General features: G+C 39.7%; 1 protein-coding gene across 5 annotated transcripts in view; it reads left to right on the forward strand.

Annotated features, from left to right (window-relative positions):
- The first annotated feature begins 28 nt into the window (after nt 1-28).
- The window catches only part of TRMT6 (tRNA methyltransferase 6 non-catalytic subunit), a 28141-nt gene continuing 9844 nt past the window's right edge, over nt 29-18325 (forward strand). For 2 of the 5 annotated variants that reach the window (XR_008448942.1, XR_008448940.1), the window contains exons 1-12: nt 29-151; nt 3767-3894; nt 4309-4418; nt 7280-7371; nt 7457-7540; nt 9960-10084; nt 11412-11776; nt 12006-12085; nt 15308-15410; nt 15493-15579; nt 16924-17473; nt 17905-18054. Coding sequence is in view for 2 of the 5 variants with exons in the window: in XM_054061111.1 (XP_053917086.1) it covers nt 51-151; nt 3767-3894; nt 4309-4418; nt 7280-7371; nt 7457-7540; nt 9960-10084; nt 11412-11776; nt 12006-12085; nt 15308-15410; nt 15493-15579; nt 16924-17097 (1449 nt within the window). In the remaining 3 variants the exon portion in view is untranslated. The other 3 variants (XR_008448941.1, XM_054061111.1, XM_054061112.1) reach the window with 3 other exon arrangements.

An 18325-nucleotide genomic window follows, 5' to 3' on the forward strand; every position in this document is an offset into this window, starting at 1 on the left:
GGGCCGGCGGCGCCTGCGCGCTGCCCCGCCCCCCTCGCGGTGTGGTGGAGATGGAGGGCGGCGAGCGGACCGGGCCGCGCATTCGCGAGGGGGATTGTGCCGTCCTCAAGCGCGGCGATGTCTTCAAAGCGGTGCCCGTGCTGCGGCGGAGGTGAGGGACTGGTCTGAGGTTGTCGATCCCACCTCGGCCGGGTTCGCGCCTTCCTCCCTTCGCCCCCCCCCCCCCCCTTCCCTTCGCGCCCAGGCCTGTGGCTGTGGCCGGGCCCGAGGGAGGGGTCTGTGAGTGAGTGAGTGAGTGAGTGAGTGAGTGGAGTGGGGGTGAGCGTGGGGGCGGTGAGAGTCAGTGGCAGGGGGGCTGCGTGGCGCAGGAAGGCTCCAAAGGGATCTGAACAGGCCGGACCGCTGGGCTGAGACCAATGGCATGAGGTTTAACAAGGCCAAGTGCCGGGTCCTGCATTTGGGGCACAACAGCCCTGTGCAGTGCTACAGCCTAGGGGAAGAGTGGCTAGAAAGCTGCCTGGAGGAGAAGGACCTGGGGGCGTTGGTTGACAGCCGACTGTACATGAGCCTGCAGTGTGCCCAGGTGGCCAAAAAGGCCAATGGCATCTTGGCTTGTATCAGAAATGGCGTGACCAGCAGGTCCAGGGAGGTTATTCTCCCTCTGTACTCGGCACTGGTGAGACCGCACCTCGAATCCTGTGTTCAGTTCTGGGCTCCTCACTACAAGAAGGATGTTGAGGCTCTGGAGCGTGTCCAGACAAGAGCAAGGAAGCTGGTGTGGGGGCTGCAGAACAAGTCTTAGGAGGAGTGGCTGCAGGAACTGGAGTTCTTTAGCCTTGAGAAGAGGAGGCTGAGGGGGGACCTTATTACTCTCTGCAACTACCTGAAAGGAGGTTGTAGAGAGGTGGGTGTTGGTCTCTTCTCCCAAGTGACATGTGATAGGTCAAGGAGGAATGGCCTCAAGCTACACCAGGGGAGGTTCAGACTGGGCATCAGGAAAAAAATTTTCACAGAAGGGGTCATTGGGCACTGGCAGAGGCTGCCCAGGGAGGTGGCTGAGTCCCAGTCCCTGGAGGTATTTAAAAGATGGGTAGATGAGGTACTCAAGGATCTGGTTTAGTGGCAGATAGGAATGGTTGGACTCTATCATCAAAGAGGTCTTTTCCAACCTTATGATCATATGAGTGGGGTGTGGGGGCAGGCCAAGTAGGGTGGAGGTGAGTGAGGGGTGGGGGGTGGAGGAAGGGGGTTATTGGGGGGGGTTAGTATGGAGTGAGAAGGGGGTGGAGGGAGGGGCTGGGAAGTGTGGGGGATTGGGGGATCAGTGGTGGGGTGGGAGGGTTGTGTGTTGTGTGTGTAGGGGGTTAAATGGGGGGAACAGGGGGGTGAGAAGGGGAGTGTTTGTGTGGAGGACAATGGGTAGGGGGTCTGTGAGGTGTCAGCTCTGCCAATCAGAGGTAAAAGCCTCACTGAGCCCGTGTGACAGGCAATGTGGAAGGTTTTAATGCTGCCTTAGTACTAGCAACCCAAAACCCCACGAAGCTCTCCTGGGTATGTTCTGTGTAAGAATCGGAAAGATGTTTAAAGGCGGTTTTGTGTTGTTGTTGTCAAATTGATGCTGGCTGAGTAGGAGAAAAGGTGCAGCAAACCTGAAAAGTACATCTCTGTCATGTGTAGCTTGCTGTGGCGTGTAATTTCTGCAAGGTGTGACATTGGCTTGTTAATAATAGGGACTACTGGCTTCAGTGTTCTCGTTGGTGTTGGACTGTGGGAACATGTTACCTGTCAGTTCTGGTCAGTTACTGTTCTGGAGATGATACTATAAAAGGTCTTCTGTTCTGTTTTCCTTGGCCAACCAGCATAGCAAGAAGTGCCTGCACCCAGCAGAGAAATGCTGTAATCGGTGGGTACTGCCTGGGCTCTTCCCTTCGCAGCAGGCGATTTTATAGACCAATGTGTTGAAGTCAGCATTAGACCATGTGGCCATATGTCTGATTCAGTCGCATGGAGATTTAAAGGTACTCTGCTTGATTGAGAGTGGTTTAAAAATGGCATATTCTATTTAGAATGGTCATCAAAATGAAGCTTGAGCACATACACACAATTTTTTTATCTGCCTAAATTCTTTTCAGTCATTTCAAGTCTCCTGTAATCTTTTATTAGACTTTTAAAATCTAGATTAGCAGGCATTAACAAACTTTACACAAGCAAGTATAATGCCTTTTTTTTTTTTTTTTTTTTTGTTATGGAGAGGGTTGGTAACATGTCTCTGACAACTTTTTGTCCTTATGCTTTATTTGAAGTCTGGATTGTATTTGAGGATACAGATAGTACCATATGTAAAATATATGCGTGAATTGCACACTTCAGTCAGTAGAAAACTGGAACTAAGAAAGAAAACAACGTTTTTGCTTAGCTTCTGAATTAGTGGTGAGAATAATCTGCATAAAAAGAGCTCATATCACTAAGTTTTGGTTCAAATGTGAGTGTGACTTAGACACTGGTACCGTCTTTCATTTAGTAAGATGGGTGTTTCTTTGATGAGCAAGGGAGCTTCTGTGGGTCAGTCTGGAAATTAAAGACTTTGTGGGTCTTTTATGTGAAGAAGGAGGAATGCAACCGCCCTCAGTGCCATCAAAATGAAAGGGGTAATAGATAAAATCAATAAAATAACTTTTCTTTTTTGTTTTTTCATTGGAAATATCTAGGAATACATGACACACTGCTGTTTTCTTTGTAATCTTTTGGCAAATGTTATTTCAAAGGAACTCTTCAAAATACAGGCTCATGTTCATCTTTTTGTGCTAATCTGCGTGACCCCAGCCTAGATTTAATGTATTTAGATTAATTTCATTCCTTGTCTTATCTGATGTTCTCTGTTAAAACTGGTAGTATGTAATTGAAGTGCTATATCCTTGTTCTGTCTGCCATTTTAGAATTATTTTGAACTGAAAAATCAAAATACTTTTTCTTGCTGTGTGCTTGATTTTTGTTCTTTTCGTAACCACTTCCAGTTTAATGTGGTTTTGTAATTAATAGCAGTTAGCATTTCACTTTTTATTATTATCTTGGTTTTCTACAAGAATGTAGGTTAAAATGGCATATATGAAGTTGTGAGGTCTGGCACAAAGAACCCAAAGACTGTGCCTGTAACTCCTTTATTTAGAAAATTAAGAAAATCAACTATGATCACCCTCAAAACAATTCCCTTCTAGTTGGCACAACAGCTGCATCTAATGCTGCCAGCATTCAAAGCAATACCACATATAATTTCCTTCAGAAAATGAGAGGCCGGAGGGGGTGTCTGTTGTTTTTGCTTTCACATCTTCTGCTTTCACATCTTCTCCTGACAAAAGATGGATTCCTTTGAGCACTGACTTGATCTTTGGGAAGTAGGAGCCAGGGCTGGTGAATAGGGTGGACGCTCAAGCACAGTGATGTTATTATAAGCTAAAAACTGCTTCACAAAGCATTGTGGTCTGGCACACACTGACGTATTCCATCTGAGGGCAGGAAAATGTATATGTTTAAACATGCATCCACACGTAGTGAGTGAAGCGATCGAGTTGAGCCTTGTCTCGCTGTGACAGGTTAGAACGTATTCCATAACCACCACTTTGCCTCTTCCCTCCCACTCTTGGTTCCCGAGCTATAGGGATAATCTTGGGGTTTTTTTGTGTTGGACCTTGTATACCTTTGACTATGGTGGGTTTCAGAAACAGTAAAAACAGTGTTTCTAATATTGTTACCTTTCTTATTATTTCAGAAAAATTATTTTTGAGAAGCAGTGGTTCTATCTGGATAATGCCATCGGACATATTTATGGAACTACATTTGAAGTGACTAGTGGTGGGAATCTCCAGCTGAAGGAAGTGGTGGAAGAGACAACCACAGGTATTACAGAGGACTGTCTCATATTTGGAAAAATGAGTTCCAGTTAATTTGTTTCTTTAATAATACTAAAGGTGATGAAAAAGCTTGCTATTAATCATTTGTTAAGTTAACATTACTTATGTTCTTTCTGTCATATAAATGCATGTTTTTTGTCTTGATCTGCTGTTTCACTAGTCCTGTAACAAATAAACTTTTTAATATGGGAGAAAATTTGAACCTTTGTTTGGGTGAATAGATACACTGAGGTGTATTTTACATACATTTCATTGATTATTTAGGCAGTACTTTGCAAGGCGATGAAGCATGTGAGTTTAATCCTGAAAAGTCTGCTTTCTGTGAAACTAAAAGCATATGTTTCTCTGACCTGAAGATATTTAGAGCTAGATTTTACAAATCTATGTCCTTTTTCTTTAGAAACAAAAGAAGCAGGTGCAGATAATCGTAACATAGTTGACGATGGAAAGTCTCAAAAACTGACTCATGATGACATAAAGGCTTTGAAGGACAAGGGTATTAAAGGACAGGTAAAAATAAGGTTTTGGTGTCATTTCTGTGCTACCCTGATGGTTATACTTTAGTTTATGAAATATGTTATTCTTTTTATCCGTGCATAGATTTCAGTGCTTTCTCTTTGTTCTTCTGCCCAAATCATGTTTTTCCTAAAAATCTGTTGCCACAGAAGTGCAAAGGCTATTTTCAGAGAAAACTTCATGTAAGGTTGGCAACTTTGTCGATAGAGAGTGAAGTATGAATTTTTATGGCATCAGAAGTCATTACAGACTAAAAGAAATATTAAAACTGTTTTGGAAGTGCAGCTCACGTAACCCCCTTCTAGTTTTCTTTGTTTATAAGAATCAAAATATTATTTCTGGGTTACAGACGTATTAAAATTGTGCAATGATTAAACTGCCAAAGGTGTATGGAAAAACACAAAAGTATTAATAAATAGCTCTGTGTAATAAGTGTACTTTCAGTGCGCCTCTAGGTGGTACCTGCCAAACACACGGTGCCTGTGTTTTATCTGCATCTCAGAAGCTAAGAGAGTGGTTCTCTTTTGTGAGAAAAGCAATTGTTTTTTACCTTGCACTTGGTAAAAAAGAAGAGAGGCCACCTAAAATGTTAATAAACCATTGCAGCCGGTTGGTCATATTACCAGTCAAAATTCTTTCATCTTTGTTTTATTCATTCTAATAAAAATAGGAAATTGCTCATGCTTGCATCAAGTTCGTCTTCTTTTTGAATTTGTTGTTTGCTGCTCCTCTTCAGAACAGCTGTTCTGCTTTTGCCTGCTTAATAATGGATGGGTCCAAGGAGTTTAGAGTGGTATTTCTTTTATTCCCTTGGTGGTTCTGCTTGTGGTGTTATCTCTTTGGGAAGAACGTACTATTCAGTCTCACTTTTTTAATTCATTCTCATTGTTCACAGCAGGCTTTTCTGTATGTCCTCAGCATGTCAGTGCCATGCATCTACCATGCTGTTATTTTAGTTTATTAAAATATCCTGCTTTGTTAACTTTGGCTTCTGAACTGCAGCTGAATTTTCATTTTAGACTGTGTTACATTAGCAGCAATAGATCTTATTCTTCCGTGAACGTCTGGTAAATTTTGATCTCATGTTTGTGAATGCAATGTCTTTGTGACACAGGCTCACTTTAGAGACGATTGTTCTTTGAAATAAAGCGGCCTTGGTGTTAATGAGGTTTGATTTCCCATTACTTCCCAAATCCTTCCTAGGTCCTGCGAGATGGGTTGCTGGGATACGTACATGAAGTGGCATATGCTCAGAGGGCATTTCATAGTGCTACAGTTTCCCTTCACCTTGTTTTGCTTACCCTACGGAGGAGATATTCCCCAGTTTCCTCACTGCAAATTTTTACTGCGGGGGTATGGGAGGGGGAACCGACCCAAAACCCCAACAACACAGCACTTTTAACTTTTTCCAAGAATAAGGCAATACCAATAAAGATGTGCTATTTATGCCATTAATAATATATTTTAAGGACTTTAAGAAATAATGGCTTGAAAAGCAGCTATAGCAAATGAGAAGTACTTGCACCGCTGTATTTTGGAGTTGATTCTTAAAGCCTAGTCGGTGTGCAGTGTCCACATTGAAAATAGTCCTTTTGTCATTCCCTACTCTCTGGACCTCTGTGAGGCCAGTTTATACTGTTACTCTTTCTATATGTTTAGTAGCAACTTGTGATTTTAGCAGTTAAACTGCGCTGATCGCAACGACCAAAACAGCATCATGCAGCATTTGTTCTTGTGTTCCAGGCATGTAGACAAACCCCAAGAAATGAAAGGGTTTTTCCTGGTGGAGGTCTTAATGATCGCTCCAGATGGAACACAAAAGTGTGAGGGAGAAGAGTTTGACTGGCAAAGGGAGGATAGACAAGTTGACTAGGAAACAAAACCTGGAATTCTGATAAAACCTGGGAGTTAGAGAAGGAAGAAGTTAGGGGCAGGACTGTAGGAAATAGTAAGTACTAGAGAGTTTGACATCATGCAAAGAGCTGGTACAAGGGTCTAGCACAGTTTGGGAGGCAGAAGAAATTAAATGGAGTAAGGAAGATGTCTGATAAATAACCAGAGTGTGAGGGAAGTACTAATGCAGTCTGGAGAAAAAGATGCCCTCAGAGATAGAGATGCTGAAGTTGGAAAGAGGGATTTGGATTTAAAGTAAATATTATTTAAGACCTCAGGTGTCTTGTTTTAATTTTGTAAAATATTTTTTTGCCTTTTTAGCTCGACACAGGACTAAGGGTACTGCCATGGAAACTGGTTACTATGGGGAATGTTAGACTAACAGAACATATGTCAGTTGTTCGATAGTAACTGTCAATAAATATAACTCTGCCTTATTTTAAATAAATTAAAAATAGCTAATCATTCAGAGAAAGCAGGGTAGTCTCCTTCATCTTCAGCATAGGATAAGAATATTTAGATACTGAGGACTTGCTGTAAAGGCTGAGTGAATGACGCTGAAGGGAACAATCCTGCTTTTTCTTCTTTTCTGGCCATAGAAGTCTGCCTTCTTTTATGAGTTCTAGCACATTCCAGACTCCCTCTCCACAAAATATCCTGTTTCCAGGATAAGCGTTTTCAGTTTTCGCATTTTTCACTGGCATTGTGTAGTTAAAGAACACTTAGAGGAAGAAGTAAATTATTACATTCCTGATTAAATTTCTGCATGTAGTCAGGGTAGTGCCTCACTTTTCATGTTGACTAATAGAAATGTATTTTGCCATTAGTGTCACTATAAGGTAATGATATACATGCCTCTACTGGAAGAAAGTATTTTTGGTGTTTCTTTTAAAAAAATAGTGTATGTGAAATGGGTGAGATATAAATACCAGCTGTAGTAAAAATAAATTCTCTTTTCCAAGGAAATAGTTCAGCAGTTAATAGAGAACAGTACAACATTCAGAGACAAAACAGAATTTGCTCAAGATAAATACATAAAGAAGAAGAAAAAAAAGTAAGTGAATTTTAAAGTGTGGAAAACCAATAATAGTTTTGTAATTTGACCTTTAAATAAGACTGTTACTGTGTGTTTCTTACAGGTATGAGGCAGTTATTACAATTGTGAAACCATCCACTCGCATTCTTTCAACAATGTATTATGCGAGGGAACCTGGAAAAATTAAGTAAGTTTTCATTTTTCACCTGTAAGCCTGACATCATTGGTGTGGGGAAAGGTTATGGAGCAGATTGTCTTGAGTGACATCATGCAGCATAACCAGGTGATCAGGCCTAGTCAGCATGGGTTTAGGAAAGGCAGGTCCTGTCCTACTAACTTGACCTCCTTCTGGGACAAGATGGCCCACTCAGTGGCTGAGGGAAAGCCTGTGGATGTTGTCTACCTAGACTTTAGTAAACCCTTTGACACCATTTCATATAGCATTCTCCTTGGAAAACTGGCTGCTCATGGCTTGGGTGGGTGTACTCTTCGCTGGGTAAAAAAGTGGCTGGATAGCAGGGCCCAGAGAGTTGTGGTGAATGGAGTTAAATCCATTTGGCAGCCCATCACAGTGTTCCACAGTGCTCAGTGTTGGGGCCAGTTCTGTTTTAATATCTTTATTAATGATCTGGATGAGGTAATCCCCTCAGTATGTTTGCAGGTGACACCAAATTGGGTGGGAGTGTTGATCTGCTTGAGGGCATGAAGGCTCTACGGAGGGATCTGGACAGACTGGATTGATAAACCAAGATCCACTGTTATGGGATTCAACAAGGCCAAGTTCCAGGTCCTGCGCTTGGGGTGCAACAACCATATGTAGTGCTATAGGCTTGGGGAAGAGTGGCTGAAAAGCTATCCCAGCGGAAAAGGACCTGGGGATGCTGCTCAGTAGCCAACTGAATTTGAGGCAGCAGTGGCCAAGGTGGCCAACATCATCCTGGCTTGCATCAGAACTGGCCAGCAATAGGGAAGTGATTGTCCTCCTGTACTTGGTACTGGTGAGGCCTTACCTTGAATACTGTGTGCGGTTTTGGGCCCTTCAGTACAAGAAAGACATCACGGTGCTGAAGTGTGTCCAGAGAAGAACAACAAAGCTGGTGAAGGGTCTGGAGCACAAGTCTTAGGAGGAGCGGCTGAGGGAACTGAGGTTGTTTTGTCTGGAGATGTTGAGGCTGAGGGGAGACTTCTCGCTCTCTACAACTACCTGAAAGGAGGCTGTAGTGACATGGGGTTTGGTCTCTTCTGCCGAATAGTGAGAGATATGACTAGAGGAAACTGCCTCAAGTTGTGCCAGGGGAGGTTTAGGCTAGGTATTAGGAAAACCTATTTCACCATAAGGGTTGTCAAACACTGGCACAGGCTGCCCAGGGAAGCAGTTGAGTCCCCATCCCTGGAGGTATTTAAAAGTTGTGTAAACGTAGCAATTCAGGTCATAGCTTAGTACTGAACTTGGGTGCAGTATGTATATAGAATCATAGAATAGTTAGGGTTGGAAGAGACCTTAAAGATCATCTAGTTCCAACCCCCCTGCCATGGGCAGGGACATCTCCCACTAGATCAGGCTGTCCAAGGCCCCATCCTACCTGCCCTTGAACACCTCCAGGGATAAGGCATCTACAACTTCCCTTGGCAGCCTGTTCCAGTGTCTCACCAGGCTCATGGTGAAGAAATTCTTCCTAATGTCCAGTCTAAATCTGCCCCTCTCCAGTTTATACCCATTCCCCCTCATCCTGTCACCACAAGCCTTTATGAATACCCCCTCTCCAGCTTTCCTGTAGGCCCCCTTCAGGTACTGGAAGGTTGCTATGAGATCTCTGAGCCTTCTCTTCTCCAGGCTAAACAAGCCCAACTCTCTCAGCCTGTCCTCGTATGGAAGGTGCTCCAGCCCTCTGATCATCTTTGTAGCCCTCCTCTGGACCCATTCCCATTATGGTTGACTGGATGATCTTAGAGGTCTTTTCCAGCTTAAATGGTTCTGTGATTCTGAGACTTAATAACCACAAATTTGTGTAATTAAAGGCTTCTCAAACCTTTTTTCCTTCTCTTTCCTCCATCTCGTTCCTTTGGCTTTATTTATATATAAATTGTAATTTCCTTGGCCTTCACTAAGTCTTGTCAGTACAGGTGCTGCAGTCAGTAGAGTTTTGATCCTGGATTGCAGGTAGTGTGTGCTGCCACAAAACTGATGAAAGTCATTAAGGATACATTACTGGCTTAGGAATTTCATTCAAATATCATTTGTCTTTAAAACCTGGCATGCTAGAGAGAACAACAAAATGTTGAAAGGAAGTTTAAAAATTATTTTGTCTGACTGGCACGGCATGAGATGTGCACTTTATTATGTGCACACCACTTCATATCGTATTTTTGCTCTTTTCTTTGTAAACCTAAACGCCCATTTCCTGCTCATTTCCTGTTGGCTCTGGTTCTAGTGCTTCCTTATTACCAGGTAGTTAATTTTCAGTTTCTGCATGGTGACTCTGAAAGCCACTGGTGCTGTTCCTGAAAATCTACCAATAATCCATTTTTTTTGACACGTTACAGGAACAGTATTTCTAACAGCATGAAAACTAATTTGGTATTTCTTAAAACCCTCTGTCTTCTAGCCACTTGCGATATGACACCCTAGCTCAGATGTTGACTTTAGGAAACATCCGTGCTGGCAACAAGATGATTGTAATGGAAACCTGTGCAGGCCTGGTGCTGGGTGCGGTGATGGAACGAATGGGAGGTAAGTGACATGGTAGCTTTAGTAACAGACAGACTGAGGGCTTCTATGAAATCGAAGAAATACACATCTCTGGTAACTTTTAAAAGGCAGTACTTCATAGTACTTCCTTAGTGTTTTAAGTCTACTTTTACTGTGTCCAGTTGTCAGAGAGATACTTGGTTTTCCATTGGAGGAAGTTGCATTTTGCCTATTTTGGTTAAATTTAATTTTTGCTGTTGAAAAAAATATGAAATGGAAAGTGGATACCACTGTATGTAGACCAATGTTAATTTCTGTCTTAGCATAATGATATTGTGTTCGGAAAAGGCTATAAGGAGCTCGCATGCAGATTCTTCCCAGGCATCTGGGAAGCCTAAGAAAGTGAGTGGTAGGAAACAGGAATAGTAACCCATGGCATTGAAAGTATTGTCATTCCTCTTGTTCACTGTGGCAGAGATTTAAAGTCTGCAAAATGTGTATTTTAAAAGTAGTATGTAGCATTTTCTTGAGAAGTTAGTGCTAGTATTTGTGCTAGAAGTTTCTCGTAGTATTCTAGGTAAAGTTTGAGTTGTTTTTTATTTCTCAAACTCGGTTAATTCATTTCATTGTAAATCATTCAAAGACAATAAACAGAGGTGACAATTATATTCCAGAAGCCTGTAGAGGCAGAGTATGATGTGATGTTGTGCACCCAGATGTGCTGTCTGTCAGCCAAGAAACACACAGACAGTTATACTACAAATTGTTTTTTGTTTCAGCTACTTTTGTCTTTAGGGATACTTCCCGAAGTAAATTAAATAAGGTGCAATTTCAGTATAACTATTGAAAAGTTCCTTTTACCATATTTAAACATCTGACATCCCTTCCTTTAGAGGGGCAGTCTGGATATTGAAGGAATGCTTTGCCTATTAATGCTATTTAAATTATTTTTATCAAAACCACTCCATAGTTATAAGTAACAAATACTGTAGAAAAATTGTCTTTTTAATTCTTGATTAATTTAACTTTTCTAACAGTTTGTCACTGCTTATGTGTTTTGTGCTAATTCTAGATACATATTTAATCATAGAATGGTTTGGGTTGGAAGGGACCTTTAAAGGTCATCCAGTCCAACCCCACTGCTAGGAGCAGGGACACACATAGGCTTTAAGTTACCTTCTGACTCTTCTGAGTTGCAGTAACTGTTGTCCTTCCAATAAACATTTTCCACCTTTAGGTAGAAGCCTTTTAAATTTGGTGGAGGTTAGACTAAGAGCAGGGAATTTACTTACTTGTTCTTAAATGCTTGCTTCATTGATCCCAGAAATTCTGGCTTTCTAATGTGGTTTTAATTCTTTTGCTCTTATAGGCTATGGATCCATTATTCAGATGTATCCAGGAGGGGGACCTGTTAGAGCTGCTACCAGTTGCTTTGGATTTCCAAAGCCCTTTTTTGATAATCTTCATGAATTTCCTCTCAGCAAAATGGGTAGTCTTCTCTCTGGGACTTTTTCTACAGAGACTCTGCCCTCAGAACCTGAAGATAATACGCTAGTGGAAGAAGAAAGCAATGGATTGACTGGTAAGAAGCAGCCTTCCCTACAGGAAACAGAAGAGGATTCTACTACTGAAACAGCTATGGAGATTAACGAAACAGAAGAGCAGGAAACAATGGACATCAATGCTGAGGATGTAGAATTTAAAGACATCAAAGAAAAAGAAAATAAAGGAAATGTAAGAATATTTGTTGTGGGTATTCAAGTTTTACGACATCTATATACTTAAAATTCTGCCCTCTGAATCAGACGTGCTGAAATACAGTTCATTCAGCTATTAAGGTGGAACTCTGCCTTTTGTTTTACGTTAAGCTGTTTAAGATGCAAGAAATGCAAATTCAGTCCTTGCAGTTGTGATCTAATATATAATTACCATAAGTGCAAACTAATTGCTTTGTTGTTCAAAGGTTCGAGAAAAAAAACAGTGGGAGAGAAGGAAAAAGCTAATAGAAGCCGCTGCTTTGTTAAGAGAGAAGAATGCTGATGGGTAAGTTTGTAGTCAGAAAGAACTTATGTACAAAAATACATCTACAGATAATAATTTCCTTTGAAACAAACAAAAACTTTGTTTTAAAAACATCCTATTTTTTTCTTAATGTTTACAAACAGTCAACCTAGGTGTGTTTGGGGTCTTGTTTGGTTCTTATCTGGTTGAGATTTTTTCTAGTATTTAAATGGTTAGAAATTTCATGACCTAACAGTTATAACTGCCCGACTAGCTATGAATAAACATTTAAAAATTTAAAAAAAAAAAAATCTGTTCTAAGCAAAGAGGAACTGAATCCAGGTAGATTGTAATATTAAATGACTGCTGGTAAAAATCACAGGATTCTAATTGACAAAGTGGAACCTGAGGTTTTGAGTTTATTAAATTGCAACTAAGTTTGTTTGGGGGCTGAATTGGTTGGTTTTTTTTTTAGAAACTCATTTCTTCATTACACAGGAAACACCACTTAACTTCATTTTACCTGCTTTAGCTGGGATCGATTGTTCCCAAGGAACAACTTAACATGAAGATGTAATATCAGAAGTTTAAATCAAATATGATAAACATATTCCTAGAACTTCAGTCCCAAAACAGTTTTAAGAGCATTTGGTGGTTGTGACCTTTTCATTATGTTCTTGGCAAATGCTGGAGTGATTTGAATTAATCAAATAACACTGATTTAGTTAGTTTAATAACATTCAGATTTACTTTTTCCTCCTAAGAGTATTGGCTTGCTGGGAATAAAATCATTCTGCTCAGATAAATTTTAATACCCACTTGATGGTTATGTTTAAATGCTTATGTAATTTTTTTTAAATTATTATGAAATGTTGTAACTCATGCTCATTCATATTTTGGTGTATCTCATCTAGCATATTTTAAGTGGCAGAACAAGCCTTTTAAATGGAGATGCAATGACAGGTCGTTCGGTGTTCTCTGAAGTAATAAACAGTAAAGGATGCTTGTAAAAGTACTGCAGATATGTTTGGCAGCAGTGGCACCATTAAGTGGCACTATTAAGCTGCCTAAATAGTGAAAGTGGTTTGTTCCGCTTTTAGCGCTGTCTCCTGCACCCATCTTTATGTCTGTGCAGGCTCTGGTAAAGCGAAAATTAATATTTAACTTCACTTGATTTTTTCCTGTAGTGTAAAACAGTATATTCGGTTGTTGATTAGCTTTGAGTTTAAGGAAGCCTTATTTGGTATTTACCTCTTGTTCATTTGTTTTCAGTCACTTTTTGTACTACTTTTGTGCTTTGTAATGCACGAAAGCTATAACAGATTATATACTTGAAGGGATGTGTGATTTCTCACTTTAGAAAGTCTTCAGCATGATGTGGGGGAAGAGGAATTTTTGGTTTCCAGAAGGCAGCGTCTCCCATGGCTCAGTCAGGAATGCTTTTCTTCAGTCATCTGCCTTTCACAACCTGCTCTTTGTGGGTGATCGCTAGAACCACAGGGTACATACGCTGCTAAGCCAGAAAAATTGGCATGGAATAAAGAAATGCTTCAAAATAACGACTTGGTGTGTTAGTAGAAGCAGGCAGGGAAATTATATTTTGTTTTGTTTTGCAACAGAGAAGTGGGAAAAGGACAGTTAAAAGCAGGTTAACATTAGAGATGGGGAGAAAGATAAGGACTTACTGTCAGAGTAAAGGAAACCTGATCATTAGGTAAAGATGGGCACCAACTTTTACTTCTTGAGGTCCTGAATTTTACAGTATTCACTACTTAGTGTAGAAGATACAATCTTAATAAAATTTTATGTCTTCTGCATTGTTATGCGGTGAAACAATCCTTCTGCTAGACTTATTTTTTCAATACCATTTATGAGAGTTGAGGTCTGTCATAGGTCTTTGAGGGGGGATAGGGAAGACATTCACTAGGGATTTCGTATTCTTCTAAAGAAGACTCTTTAAGAGACACTATTAAATTTTTCTGATAGGATGAAAGCGGAAATTGGTTATAGACATTCCATGTATTCAGAATTAAACGTACCCCCTCTCTTTACCTTTCCCTGCCCTTACTCTAACTATTCCTTATCCTTTCTCACCCATTACATTAATTTTGCAACTGGCCAGGCAACCTGCTGACAGCAATATGTGCTGCCATATGAGAGAACAGAATTTGATTTTTTAACTGCCTCTCTCATCTCTCACTTACCTTCCTGTTGTCTGGCAGAGCTCCTGTCAGTGTCAGTGCAGCACTCCAAGCCTTTTGAGACACAGTCTGGAGTCTTTTTTCTTTATGATCCCTTTGGTTAATTACTGAGCACAAATTTTTTTAAGTTTGGATTTGATGTAAGTTGCCTGCAAGGCCATGACCAGCACAAAACCAAAATGGAAACAACTGTAAGAGAATTCGCTAGCCCTTTTTCTCTCTGTTGTGTTTAGAAAATTGAACAGCAGTTTTTACCTCCCTTTTGTTAGGCAAGTTTGACAATGTCTCCATTGGTGTACGTTCCCCTGGAAAAAAAATGTTAATTGATGGGTCATCTTATATTGCATCTGTATTCTGGAGAAGTAGTTTGTTTAGCCCAGTGTTTCTACACAAGTACTACTTAGTAATTTATTAAATCATTTCTTGCAATCTAGTTTAGCAGTGGGGGTTTTTTTATTAGATAGCTGTGGAGAATCTTAACCTGTAATCTTAATTTGTAAGTCAAAGTTACACTAGGATATTAAAATGACGGTGGAGAATAAAATATGAAGCCTTTAAGTTGGCAAGGACAATTTCTTTTTAAAAGATTTTTAGTCATTAAGGGGTTATTGTCTTCCTAAATAATAACTTTTTAATACAAAACTGTATTTAATGAAGATTACCCAGTCTAAAGATTCGCAACTGAGGTTATATTCTAAGCAACCATCAGCTGTCACAAAATTTAAGTTACGTTTGGACAATGGTCTTAGGGTAGAGAAAGCAGCATGCAAATTCTTGTGTTATTGTGTTATCTTCAGTTATTGTGGAGCTCAACACAGCTGAAATAAGTGTTTCTGCACTGCGTTTAATATAATGCACTTTAGAGAACAAATGTTTTATCCTCTTAATTATGCAAGTAGGAAATCATGATTTGCTTTTATATTTTGGGAGTTCTTAGAGACATGAAAACATGCTGATTAGCAACATTTGAGCTATAATTGATCACTGCTAAGTAGGACAAAATGTCGCTTGGCAAATAGGTTTCAGAAGCAGAAAACTAATGCACGTGAAATTTCTTTTGCAGCTTAATTGTAGCCAGCAAGTTTCATCCCACACCTTTATTACTTACTTTATTGGAATTTGTTGCCCCTTCAAGGCCTTTCGTTGTCTACTGCCTGTATAAAGAGGTAAACTGAGTATGCTATTTTAGCTGTTATAGTTTAAGTTTGAGACTATTCTGCTGTGTAACCTACTGTTTGCTTTTTTAAGCCATTATTAGAGTGTTACACGAAGCTGAGAGAAAGAGGGGGTGTTATCAACCTGAAGCTGTCTGAAACCTGGCTACGAAACTATCAGGTAAGGATTACAATGAGTGGCTGTCAAAATTGCGTGAATAGTGGGGAGTAAAGCACTGTCTGAAAATAATTTTTTTAAACTGATTGAAACTATGTATAAGCTCATGCATTTGTTTTACCTGAGAGCAGTGGGAAAATATTCTGAAGATTTTTAATGCTTCATTGCAACAATTTCAGATGGTAATACTTAATTCCTTCTTACAAAACATTTAATTTAAACATCTGCTGAAACATATGCACAGTGACAGATGTAGTAGTTGAATTTCTTTAGTGGCTAGTGTCAAGTGAGAGATGATCTAATGTGTAGCAAAATATAAGTGTTTACTCACTTCCAATTGTTTTGATAGCTGAAAAAAAACATGGAACGTTAAGAATGGTGGTGACTTACAAAATCAGTGTGTTCAAATAATGTTTCCTGGTACTAAAGTGATAAGAGTCTGGGAACCGAATAATGAAAACAAGATGAGAGGGAAAAACATCTCCACAGTGAAAATGTCAGTTTGACTAACTTTGAACAAGATGTTTGCAAATGTGGTGTAGTCTCTCTGCTATGAAGAAGCAGAAGCGTGCCTAATTTCTAAGTAGCTTACTACTTCTGAAGATGTCAGGGCCTTTCATTGGCTTTCTCCTTGCTCACACGCTTCTGGAGTCTGTAAGAAATTATTTAGGGGATGAGTTGATTAAAGGGTGGCCATGGTTGCTGACTAACAATCAGGCAACTGATATGGGAATGATTAGGAGTTGGATTGATTAGGATGTTAGCACAAGTTAGGCTTGGCAAGGGCTACTGTATCCAGGTGCCATTAGGAACAATACTGCACTGTCCCCTGGGCACGTGTAAATCTGTTTAGAACTGTGATGGCAGTCAAAGCAAGGAGGAAGCACAACTGAACAGAAAGCACCTACAGAAAAGTTCAATGTAGCTGAAAGTGATGGTTCATTGCAGTGTTTTACAATAAGAGTGGCTACCTAAAGATAATAGTAGGAGAACTGGAAATTACTATGTTACTTAACCATATTTTCTTAAACCAGCTGTGGCTCTCTTGCAAGGTACACCAGTTCTGAACACATTAATGAGACTTTCATGTATCCCAAACATTGAACTTACGATTTTGCTGAAATGCCATGACAAAGTAATCAGTAAGGCAGTAGCCTGTATTGTTAACCTATTTCTATAACTGCTTTCTGGTATGCAGATACATTGCCCTTTAAGGATAGATAAATATACTTTCCAAATGGCTGTTTGCCATTGTGGCTGGAAAAAAAATTACATCTTATACTGTAAGTTTATATTAGTTTAGTCTGGACAGAGAGTGACTTTTTACTTTTTGTTTTGTTTTTAAAGGTCTTACCAGATCGAAGCCATCCAAAACTGACAATGAGTGGAGGTGGAGGCTACCTTCTATCTGGGATAACTGTTGTCTTGGATGAGGGCAAATCTGATACCAGCAATTTAGAAGCACTGAAGATGGAAGAGCCATCATCTAAAAGATGCAAAATTCAAGACCTTCATTGTTAATATTTGAAGAAATTATTTGTTTTTTTGATCTCAGAAGTCCTACTGTTAATAAAATAACAAGTATAGTTTCTGTGCTCTTGACAGCACAAAAATTTACCTGTCATACATCTGTCAACAAAAGCAGCAGGACTGCATGGTGGGGAGGGCTGTCTCACTCCTCCTTTGCCAGTTTACGTGATCAGAATGAGGAGAAAAACCCTTGGAAGCAAACATCACACTGAAAATACGCTAACTTTAGAAAGAAGAGAAGATAAACCATCTGTGAAGGCATTCTTTTTGTTGCCAAAAATGGATGTGATTAAGCAGTTTTTTTAAAAGGTTGAGTCCGAATCAACACATCTAACTTAGCTTCCCATTACCCTAGAACAGCATCAAGGTAACATATTCTATGTAGTGATCTGCTCACTCTTTGGACACAGAGCCTGGCTGTGTTCAGTAATTTAAGGAAGAGGAATGAACAGCAAGAATCATACAATTTTTCCTAAGGAACAATAAAAAGAGAATAGTGATACCAGAACCTGACCCCATTTTTACTTGAAATAAATACAGAAGAGAAAGTGCATAAATTAAAATACCAAATATTTAAACAGAATGTCTCTTAGTATTGCCTGTCATTTTCCTGCGAGTCATTATGCATTTTTATTATAAGATACAACTGTTTTGAAAACCGCTATATGTATATATATTTATTCTACTGTTTTATCTTTCATGACGTGTAGCTTTTTATTATGTTTTTTAACTTTGCATTTGTCATTTCAATTAAACTGCAAGATTTTTTTACTAATGAGATTTCTTTTCCTTTCTTAGCAGAGGCTTTAAAGAATACCATTGCTGGCTGCGCCCCATTGAAGCCCCAGTGGGGAGCTTTAGGACACTGTGGGAGCTCATAGAGCCACCAGGATTTGGATTCCATTCTTGAACTTACTCATCAAGGGGAATCGGGAGCTTTGGGATCAGGTAATCAGACTTCATAAAGCTGTAACATTCTGTATATTGAGAAAGGTAAGGCTCTTTTAGGGCATGAGTAGCTCAAAACAAAGTAGAATATGGATTCTATTTTGTGTAAAGAAGCAGTTCAAGATTTCCCTTAGGTGAACAGATACAGTATGTTTTCAAGTTTTTGTCATCGTCTGTTCTGTTTTTTTAATATTTTTTTCTTATATTTTTATGGAAAGTTTTTACTCTGTCACTTGTGTGAAAAACCCACAAATAGAGAGATTGAAGTTTT

This window comes from Cuculus canorus, chromosome 3, assembly GCF_017976375.1.
Source record: "Cuculus canorus isolate bCucCan1 chromosome 3, bCucCan1.pri, whole genome shotgun sequence".
NCBI lineage: Eukaryota > Metazoa > Chordata > Aves > Cuculiformes > Cuculidae > Cuculus > Cuculus canorus.